This window comes from Trichechus manatus, unplaced genomic scaffold, assembly GCF_000243295.1.
Source record: "Trichechus manatus latirostris isolate Lorelei unplaced genomic scaffold, TriManLat1.0 scaffold00007, whole genome shotgun sequence".
NCBI lineage: Eukaryota > Metazoa > Chordata > Mammalia > Sirenia > Trichechidae > Trichechus > Trichechus manatus.
In genome coordinates this window covers 4,639,704-4,651,307 of record NW_004443943.1, presented here as the reverse complement: position 1 = coordinate 4,651,307, position 11,604 = coordinate 4,639,704, and the positions used below count along the sequence as shown (strand labels likewise).

Below are 11,604 nucleotides of genomic sequence, written 5' to 3'. Positions count from 1 at the left end.
AAAAAAAAAAAAAAAAAAAAAAATCAAATGATATAACTTAGCCTTTCTTCCCTGACATAAGCATATAGGTACCTTTACAATTTTTTAAAGCTCTTTATTTTGCAATAATAGATTAACAAGAAGGTACAAAGGTAGTATACCGAGATCCCACGCACCTTCACACTTTTAGTAATTTAACTCATGTTCTTATTCAGCTCTGGCATCTGTTTTATGTCTTTCTGGATCAACTTTATTTTACATCTTTAATTACCTTCGGTCTGAACCTTGTTTGTTATCCAGATCTGCACGATGCATTAAATGCGAATGTTGCAGAATATCTGGAAACAGTGACATACCTTCTGGTTTTTTCCTTTCAGTTTTAGCAATCCGTATAATTTCTGACAATCCCATATTTTAAAGGTTACTGTTAAAAACCAGAACTTCTAACCATTACTTGCTTATGAGATGTGATAAAAAACTCCAAAAAATGTGATTTTTCTTAACTCTACTTTCTATGTTTAAGTATGGGATTACTTTGTACTCTGTGTGACCATAACTTGTCCCAGAACCTTCCCCAGCCTTCCCCTCCCCACTTGGTTGTGGCCTCCCTTTTTTTTTAGAAAGTTGCTTTCTTCCCACGCCACCCACAGACATCTTGGGTACAGGTCAATAGATTGAGGAAATGTGTCTCCAAAAGTGGGGCACATTTGCCTGAATACAAGTCACTCATTTTTCCATTCATTCAACAAATTATGATGAAGTGACAATTCTGTGCCAAGAGTTGTTGTATGCCCTGGGCATAACCAACAACTCAGAGCCAGTCCTTGCCACCATGGACTTTACAGTCCACTATGGATGACAGAGAAATTCAAGGCTGCATGTTACAGAAGACAACAAGCCAGGTGCTGTGGATGTCTTTACCGGGAGAGAGGGCAGGGTCTTAGTCCATGATTTCAGATTCTAGTGGGTTGAATGGTGGCCCCATAATAGATATGCCCATGTCCTAATCCTTAAAACTTGTGAATGTGGCCTTATTTGGAAAAAAGTATCTTTGCAGATGTAATTAAATTAAGGATCTTGAGATGAGATCATCCTGGATTATCCAGGTGGGCCCTAAATTCAATGACAACTGTCCTTATAAGAGACACGCAGAGAGGAAGAGAAGACCATGTAAAGACAGGCAGAAGCTGGAGTGAGCAGCCACAAGCCAAGGAATGCTGACAGCCACCAGAAGCTAGAAGAGGCAAGGAAGTGTGGCCCTGCAGACACCTTGATTTCAGAATTCTGGCTTCCAGAACTGCAAGAGAATAATTTCTGTCATTTTAAGCCACTCAATTTGTGGTAATTAGTAATGTAAATCCTAGGAAATTAATACACAGATAAAAGCCTTATTTTCTTTGCTTGCTTCTTGATGTTTTTCGCCCAAAATTTTTCTTCTACGTTTGCTTACTCTTCCATTAGTGCAAATAAAAAGACATTGTTTTCAGGCCATGAATCCCATTATATCACTTTCTTCCACCCTTTGTTTAAACTGTTAATACATCCAGGCAAAAAGAACAACAAACAATATATAATCCTATTTTTATAATTTAGGATCATATATAATGTCTTAAAATCAAATGCCAAAAAGCCAGAGTGTGTAGCATATACAAGTAAGCTGAACTCTGAGGGGCCTGGACCTGCTGTGTCTGACACACTGACCACCCTAGTCAGCAGACACTGAAGGTGATAGAGGCTGGTGCCCAAATTCTGAGACCTCTTCACTGTCCTTGGATGGCTAAGAGCCCCACTCTGCCTGACACGCAGGTCAGGGTGTCTGGTGTCATTATTTTGATCCCACTAAAGTTCCATAAAGTGTTCGGCTGCTAACCAAAAGGTTGGCAGTTTGAATCTACCAGCTGCTCCCTGGAAACCCTATGGGGCGGTTCTACTCTGTCCTGTAGGATTGCTATGAGTCGGAATTGACTCGACGGCAATGGGATTGGTTTTTTGGTTTTAAAGTTCCATAAAGACGTGGCTGGCAAATGGCTGGCAAATCTGTATCCACAGACACCTATAAAACTTGGCAATATTAACTAATTAATTAATGCTCATTTGCTTTGGTCCAATTTTCATTTCCTGATTATCTGGTGTGGGGAGATTGTTCTAGTACAGTTTCCTTTCCTTTCGTAATGTGATGGTCCTTATGCAATTGATTTAAAATTCCAGTTTTATGGCAATGGACTGAAATCAAGTTACTATTTTGTTACAGGTTAATGAACAGTTTTGGGTATGTTTTTTTTTTTTTTTTTGCACCCTAGCCACAATCCTGATTTGATCAAGTTCAATTTTTATTTTCTCCTTCAGAATTCTTCCAAACTGTTGCTAGATTTGCCCAACAGATGGTGCTGTGTATAGCATAAAGCTACATATTTCACTTTTCAGCACTCATTTGCTCCTACAATCAGACTTGACACCTTAAGATTACTATTTGTCTCATGGCTGATAAATTAAAAACAAGTAAGTTGAATCCAAATGGACCATAGTGGTAACTTCTAGCTAAGAACCTGTTTCTAAAGTATTACTGATCTAGTTAGATAATAAATTAAGGAAATTTTATTTTCTATTACATAAGAAGTATCAACTTTGCTTTTCTGCTTCAGTTTACAATAAAACCATAGTATGATTATTTAATCTAAAATATATTATCTTAAAAACCTCATATGCTCTCTTAATCAATGACAAGTGAGAGAATATTTACCTAGCATTATCAAATTAAGTTCAGAGAATATAAGCAACATTTTGTTCTAATACAGTGATAGAAAATTTAAAATTATAGCGTACTTCCTGTGTCCTCAAAGTTTCTGTGTATAATACTTAGGTAGCAATGATTTTGATTTAAAACCTAAAGGAATATGTAAAATAAAATCTACATGCTGTCCAGAGAAGCGCTGTCTGGTGGAAATATAATGCAAGCCACCTATGTCGTTTTACATTTCCTAATGATCACACAACATAATAAAAAAGAACCGGAGAAATAAATTTTAATCATATGTTGTATTTAACCTATCTAAAATATTACCACTTCAACATGAAGCCAATGTAAAATTATTAATGAGTTTTTTCTTTGTATTAAATCTTCAAAATCTAGTGTATTTCACATACACAGCACATCTCAATTAGCATGAACCCCATTTTCAAGTCCTTGCCAGTCACATGTAGCTAGGGGCTACTGTACTGGACAGTTCAGGAGCAGGACATTTCTCAAGCTCTCCAATTTCTAACTTAAGGACCTCTAAGGAGGAAGGATTCTTCCCAGGTCCAGCATAACTGCAAACTGTGAACTGCAAAACACCCCTTGGGATCTGTCTTTAGAGACATAACTTTAAACATGTTCAGTTAAACTTTGTAATTAAGATTTTTTAAGTTTAACTTAAAGTAAGGTTAAGGAGCCCTGTTGGTGCAGTGGTTAAAGTACTCAGCTGCCAACCAAAAGCTTGGTGGTAGGAGCCCACCAGCCGCTCTGGGGGAGAAAAATGTGGCAATCTGCTTCCGTAAAGATTCACAGCCTTGGAAATCCAATGGGGCACTTCTACTCTGTTCGATAGTGCACTGTTAGTCAGAATCGACTCATAAGGTTTAATTAAATTTACAAAGCAGATTCAATTTGGTGCACTTTAAGATGATGTTTTTGGAGGAGGGAGATGAATCTTTGTTTTCTCTTTTTTGCAATGTCTTTTTGTCTGCTTAGGAAAAATGAATTGACAAGTGTTAGAACAAGATGCATGTCTGCTGCCAGAGAGAAAAGCTGCTCTTGCCACATGATACTTTAGAGGTAGCAGCAGGTTCTTCACATCCAGACCAAGTGTCCTCTGTGTCATTCTAGCCTCTTAACTTCAACAGAGCTTTGCTAATGCACCTGCTTCATCAGTATAACCATTGATGCTTTCGTCCCTGGGCTTGCTAATAATAAAAACAACTCCTAATTCCACCTTATTTTGTAATCAGAATTTTTCCTGAATACATACCATATCCTTTTGAGTCATAAGGAACGAAGAGGGTACCTGGATTAGTCATGGGAAATTATACTGCACCTCACATTTGTGTGATATTTTTATTCTACACAAAACATCCTTCATTTGAGAACATACAGAGGTGAAGGAGTGTTACAGAAAGACAGACAACTAGACTTGGGATCAGAAGTCCAGAATTTGGAAGTCTAGATCTATTACTATTTCCTGACTGGATGGTGGTGATGGGGTGAGTGTCACTGTCATCAGCTGTGACCAGGGCTTCCACTAGCCCATATGGTGTCTTGACGCAATTTGAAAAGGGGTGCCCATCTGGTGTGGACACAACCCTGCAGGTCCATGGCTTAGCAACCAGACAGTGATGTTGAGCAACTCAGAGAAGAATGGCCCTTTGTCCTGCAGGCCAGTGTCAGGACAGTTTGGCAAGTGGAAGAGACAGGATTTCAGCTGTCACTTGTCCTCTTAGCCAGGAGCCTCTGCTTAGAGCCTAGCCTGCACACCTGTACACGGCAGCCGTGACTCTGACTAACTTTGATTGAAGTGTTCTCATGAGTAGGTATCACACTAAGCACTTTACATATACCAGCTCATCTATTCCTCATTTGCTCTGTTAATCGGAGAAAATATTGAAGTTGTCAAGGATTTCATTTTGCTTGGATCCACAATCAATGCCCATGGAAGCAGCTGTCAAGAAATCAAACAAATCTGCTGCAAAATACCTCTTTAAAGTGTTAAAAAAAGCAACGATGTTACTTTGAGGACTAAGTTGCACCTGATCAAAGCCATGGTATTTTTAATTGCCTCATATGCATGCAAAAGCTGGACAATGAATAAGGAAGACAGAAGAAGAACTGATGCCTTTGAATTATGATGTTGGCAAAGAATATTGAATATACCATGGACTGCCAGAAGAACAAACAAATCTGTCTTGGAAGAAGTACAGTCAGAATGCCCCTTAGAAGTGAGGATGGCTACACTTTGTCTCACATACTTTGGACATGTTATCAGAAAGGACCAGTCCCTGGAGAAGGATATCATGCTTGGTAAAGTAGAGGGTCAGCAACAAAGAGGAAGACCTTCAATGAGATGGACTGACACAGTGGCTGCAACAATGGGCTCAAACACAGAAATGATTGGGAGGATGGTGTAGAAGCGGGCAGTGTTTCGTTCTGTTGTACATGGAGCTGCTATGGGTCGGAACTGACTTGATGGTACCTAACAACATTCTGCATTAGTTGCCTGTGAGGTACATAATATCATCAGTCTCACTTTACAGATAAACTAAGGTGTAGAGAGACTGAGTTCTTGGTTCGGGTCATACAGCTAGTAAATGGTGCAGCCAGGATGGGAACTCCAGTCTATGTGACTTCCAAAGATCATGACCACTACATTACACTGGGCAAATTATCTCCCTCTTGAACTTGTCTTTCCTTGGAGTTAGTGTAACAATGAAATTTGATTGTGCGCATGGAAAGACTCTGCAACTTTTAAAATAATACAGAACCATAAACTGATCTTTACAATTGTGTTTAGTAAAAATTAGTGACAAAATATTGGCTAAAATGAATCTTAAATACTTGGGTTATAAGATTTCCAGAGAAGAGCATGCAACAGGACTGGTTATCAAAGAAGCACATAGAATTCATTTATGGAAAAGGGGCATTGAAAAGGAAACATTTATAATAAGACAGATATTATCAAGGGTCAGTTGCCATAGATGACTGATAAAGTGTAATTATGCACTAGGGAAATTAATAAACCAAACCAAATCCATTGCTGCTGGGTCGAGCCTGACTCATAGTAACCCAACAGGACAGAGTAGAACTGCCCTATAGGGTTTCCAAGGAGCAGCTGGTAGATTCGAACCGCCGACCTTTTGGTTAGCAGCCGAGCTCTAAACCACTGTGCCACCAGGGTTCCAAAGGAAATTAATAGGCTAAATAAAATAATGATAGAACAATGTTTCCCTCTTTAAGGATATCTTGAGTGATATGGTCACTGTTTTAGTTCATGAGCTCTTTTTATCTTGTTAATAACCAGATATCTAGGAACAGAAAAAGGGAAGGGAACAGGATGGAGATGGCAGAAGAACGTAAGAACAGAAAACCTCCTAAATTGCGCTTATACTCTCTCCCCACTAGAACTCGGACTGGTTGGACCTTCAAGGAAGAAGTTGGGTTGATTTTTTTTTTTAAAAAAAGATAGACTGATTTTTATTTTTACCTCCCTTTTTAGACAGAAGGATGTTCCAAAAGGAGTGAAGGGAGTCTGAGGACAGAAGTCTGATGGTAAGCAGGGCTTGAACTTGGTATAAAATCTGAGCTCCAATTACAAAGCGTGTGTAGTGGTTCCTTTGTTTTTATTAGTTTTAAATTTAATATATGAAGAAAACCACTGTGTCTTGAAAACTTTAGTCCTCATTTTTGCTCTAGCAGCCTCTAGCGTTTGGTTCTTTAAACCTGGATGTGTTTATATGTGGTTTTAATTCTCTAAAATGGAACCAAAGTTTATCTGGTCTTTAAAAATGTAGCAAAGAAACTCTTATCTACTATTTCCAAGATAATCAGAATCCAGGACAGAGGGTTATATCACTGTTTCTTTAGGAAGTCTGACAGATATTCTCAGTGTTTTGCGCATCATTTACCTAAGCAATGACATGGCTAATTTCTATTTGAAAACAACTTATTAAAGACAGAATGAAGAAATGTCAGCATGAAATCGAGGCAGTCTATTCCATAAATAAACCTTAGAATATTTTTAAAATTCTACTTCTGTCTGACAGGACATGCTATATATAATGTATACTCAAAAATGAAAAATATATTAGAATAGTCAATGTTCTTGCTAGAACTGTACTTTCCAGTACGGTAACCACCAGCCACATGTGGCTACTTGAAATTAATTAAAATTAAACAAAATAAAAAATTAGCTTCTTCAATTGCACTAGCCACATTCAAGGGTTCAAGAGCCACATGTGACTAGTGATAACTGAACTGGACAGCACAGGCATGTGAATTATTATCTCCAGTAAAGCTGCTGTCTCAAAAACTGAAGCTGTAGTGTTTAAGAAGTGAGGATAAACTGAAGATCAGCCCTAATTTTTTTTCTCCATCAGCATTATTTTATGGTAAGTTTGATCTCTTTTTTTTAAAGGAAAATTCTTCAAGCACGTACTCTCAAAGCCAGTCTGTTTCATTCCTGATGTCCTATGAAAAACTGTGATGATTCTCAGGGTCAGACAGCCTGAAGTTCTTTATGAGAAAGCGACAGGCTCAACTATATACAGGTCTTACTAGGTCAAAGAATAAGACACTGAAACACCACAGATTCCAATAATTAGCCTGAAACTTATTTAAAAAAAAAAAAAAAAGATTATGGCCCAAGAAAAATTAAAAATTCATGAAGGACACTGACATAATCTGGGAGAAAATGGAATAAGATAAAATAAAAGATTCGGAAATAATAATTCCAAAAATAAACTGTGAATGTGTTTTCCTAAAAAATGCTCTGCATGCTTTGCATACCTTCCATTATCTCACCCTCTTCTCCTTAGCTATTCGTGATTTAGAAAACATTAGATTTTGATAAAATCCACATATAAAATTAAAGACTCAAAGAATCATCAGAACATTCATACATTTGTACTGTAAAGAAAAAAAAAAGTTTGTTAGATTAAATGGAACCCCATGCTTTAGAAACAGAAAATGGGAAAAACTGCTCAGGAACCCAAGTCCGAGCTTAAAATACAAATGGGTGAAATTCAGATACTGTTTCATTTTGTCTTGGTCATTCCCTTGATTTTCTGCCTGCAGACACTGACAGAAACAAGAAGTCATCTTCCTTACCTTCATCCATGCCATTAAGTAATTCAGTGAAATCTTGATTTTTACTGTCGAATTGATGTTCTTTCCATGTTTCACCATTTTCACTTCGAAGAACAATGAGTTCTCTCTCTTTTCCTCTCATTGACCCAAAGTGAGGGATTTCCACTATGACAGGGCTGGAAAAAAAATCCACATTATTTTGGTATCTGATTAAATATATTTATAGTATCATACTTAACAGATGTTTCATTAACAGTATTCATTTGAAAATCAGAGGTGCCACTAAGGTTGGGAATGATTTCAAAGCTGCAGAATCATTTGCTAATTAAATAATAATATATTAGAAGCCTGATAACATGCCATCATTCATTCATTCACAAACAATTCTTGAGGGCCAACTATCTGTTAGGCACTGGATTTAATCGGGGAAAATATTCAGCACATAGAAATTCTGAATCAAGGAATTGAAAGTTACTAAAATAGACCATTAGATAGATAGAAAGTTGGTCTATTGTTTTTTTTTTTTCATGATGCGGATATTATACAAAATGCTAATGATTTAAAAGGACACAGTCATTTCTTCAAAAAAATTCTATAAATTTCCTATTTTGAAAGATTACTGCTATAGTTTGTTTTTTCCCTTAGTGAGAAAACAATTGATATAATAATCTACTCTCTGTACCTGTTCCCACAACTTTCATATATAGATAGTTTCTCTGATTTCCAATTTGTGAAATGGTAGTGAGTGGGCAGCTTAATTTCCTGGCTCTAGTATAACCCCTAGTAGGATAGTTAAACTTTCTGAAAGAGCACTTGTCAGTTTGAAATCATCACATAATGATCTATTAATTTTTGACAGTGTCCTTTTGCAAGGGAATGTGAAAAAATGGCTGCAAATTGAAGATAGCCAATCAAACCACGGGAAAATAATTTGTCAAATTTTAAATTAGGATAAATACTAAAAAAGATGAATGGAAGTAAGCAGACCACAATCACACACAGTTTATGTAGTTGGATTGTGCAGCTTTATTTTATGACATTTAAGCAGACAGTATCATTATTCTCCTACAGAGGTTGTATGTAACCTCACTTCTTAGCCTAAGTGTTTATGTAAGTGTGATAAGAGAAAGACAGGCTTAAATCAGGAAGAGCGTAAAGAGGGATAATAGTTGTAATAATCAAATCACATATATAAAAATATATAGAAAGATTTATTACAAAAGCATTCGCTTAAAATGGGAATGATTAATATGATCATTTTACTTTGGCAAAAAAAAATTATGATCCAAATTAAGGGCATTTAAGAATTATTTTTATAATGCTTTTATTCTTTGATAGGTAGAAACAAAATTAACTATTGCTAAGACTTCATAATCTCAAGAGTTATTAAGATATTTACAATAGTTTTTAATCATACTATGATTGGAAATTAAATTTTTTTTTTTAGAACAAGATACAATCTTTGCAGGTTAATGTATCAGATACTGTCTCTGTAAATATTTAAGGAATGTGGCTTTGTGTATGACATTCAACAATATTGGAGAGAAGATATGAATGAGGATCTTTGACCAAGGTGAAAGCCGAGCATAACTTTTCATAACAGGTTTCTTCATGCAAACTGCCAAGGCAACAACACCAATCAAACAGACAAGCAAACAAACAACAAATACCAACACATTTCAGCTTCAAAAAACAAAACATAACAACTTAATAACTTTATAGAATATTCTATCTGATGCCTTTTTAGTTTTCTTTAAATATCTTGTATCGCCATTTTTCAGAATCAGTTTACTTACTGATGATTTTTCTTTCTCAAAGCCAATGAAGATTACATAGTACTCGTAAGTACTTATTTTAAAATGTAATTCCACACACACATATCTATACACATATATCTATATATACATATATATCATTTATAGCAAGTGTTGATTCAAAGCCTGCAACTACCTTTTCTTTCACTGGGTTAAAATTAAAGACGGTCAGTCTGTCATAGAAAATACCATATGCAGTTGTAACATTTCAAATTAAAAAAAAAATTACAAAAGCACAAAGTTATGAAAGCAGAATGCTTGCAGTGAATTCCACATGCTTGAAAAGCACAAGATAGGTAGCAGGGCTACATTAAGTCAAGCCACTATGATTTTTTTTTTCTTTCAGTGACACACATCAACTGAAAGCATTAAAAAACTTAAAAAAATAAAAATAAGACAAGAATAAGACCATGGGTGTGACAGAAAAAAATTGAAAATGAAAAAAGAAAAATTGTAGACATTCTGTATCTTGTCTATAAAGATCCTACCCAATAAATTTTGTTCCTTGAGGCCCAAGCTGCAGGATTCGGCTAACCAAGCTCTCCCCCTCATTTACAGGGGGAGGGTTGGTAGGAAGATGCAGTTTACTGAATAACATCCATGCAGCAGGAAGAGAAACAAGAAGGGGAAATTGTGAACAAACTGTCAGTTACGACAGAGCCTGCCTGGTTTGCACCCAAGTGCCACCTCAGAAAATGAATTAAATTTATGTTTCCTTTTTAAAAAATACCATTGTATCACAGTGGATTGTTTCTCTAAAAAATTATCTTTAAGAAGGTATGTCCCAAAGTAGTTGTTTACTTAATGCGGGGATATAATTCCAGTATCTTTATTTCTTTTTCCTAAGAACGATGCCTTGGACTTCTACAGGGGCCATTAGGGTTCCATGCACTTACGGAGCAGAGAACATGCTTCTTGGTTAGTGAAAGCTTTGACCAGCACCAAGTTAAGGAAGTATCAATCTAATAGTTTTCACAGAATTACACAGTTTTGTCACCTCTGACACTACACAGAAGTTGTACTCAATCAAACTGTCCAACTAAGTAGTTTTAATAGTTAACTACTTGAGTTAACAAGCGTAAAGAAAATCAAAGGTGTAGTATGAGGGCCAAGATTAAAATTGACAAATCAACTTACCCTAAAAATTGTGCCCCTGCAGGACCCATTTCTACCAGCCTACTGGCTAATCCCTCTCCTTCCACCATGGGGGGTGGGTTGGCCAGTTTATGTCTCTTTACCAAACGGCAGGTGATTCGGGTGGGGGCTGTACACTTGCGTGGAGGAATGATGATTCTCATCCCATGGTGACGACTTCCTCTCATGGAGCCACCTCGTGCATCCACCATAAAGCTAACCAGAAACCTGCAAGGAGAAAACCAGAGGCCAAATTACGAAGAGAAATAGATCATCTTCACAGCAAGTTTTGAAATTAAGTGTTAAAGTTTAAAGCAACGTTCAATATAGCTATCATTTCCTCCCTTACAAGATAAACCGGAAATAAATACGGTGGAGTCGCATCAAACATGCATTTATCTTGTGCGCTGGGCAAAAACTGAAACACCACAACTTATTTTTTGGTCTAATGTGGTCCCCTGACAGAAGCCAACCACTTTATCACATGCTCAAATTGACACAAGAGTGAATGTTTCAACATCAGGATAAAAACTGCTATTAAAAGACGGTTGTAAATTTAAAAACAAAAAACCCACTGTGTATGGTCTTTGTGGGTGGTTGAAGATATATTCAAGGATCATTTTAACTATAAGTGGTTTCTGCCATAAGCTGACTATGTAACCTCACCTCTCCCCCATACAAGTAAGATGATACTCCACAGTATGTCAAATGAATGTATATTTAGTATACCAACACACTAATTTTAACTATCATAAAGCAGAATTTAAGACCAAAAGCAGAAGATGACTAGTTTTGCGAAGGTAATTTTGATGGAAAGGGATTTAATCTTTTCAGTATAAATTT

The 11,604-nt window shown here is 36.5% G+C and overlaps 1 protein-coding gene across 1 annotated transcript in view; it reads right to left on the bottom strand.

The window, feature by feature from the left end:
- ANK3 (ankyrin 3) overlaps nucleotides 1–11,604 on the bottom strand; it is a 742,532-nt gene that overhangs the window by 67,573 nt on the left and 663,355 nt on the right. The window contains exons 28-29 of the mRNA XM_023739341.1: nucleotides 10,765–10,989; nucleotides 7,835–7,989 (exon numbers count right to left, since the gene is read on the bottom strand). Coding sequence (XP_023595109.1) covers nucleotides 7,835–7,989; nucleotides 10,765–10,989 — 380 coding nt within the window. The remainder of the gene's footprint in view (nucleotides 1–7,834; nucleotides 7,990–10,764; nucleotides 10,990–11,604) is intronic.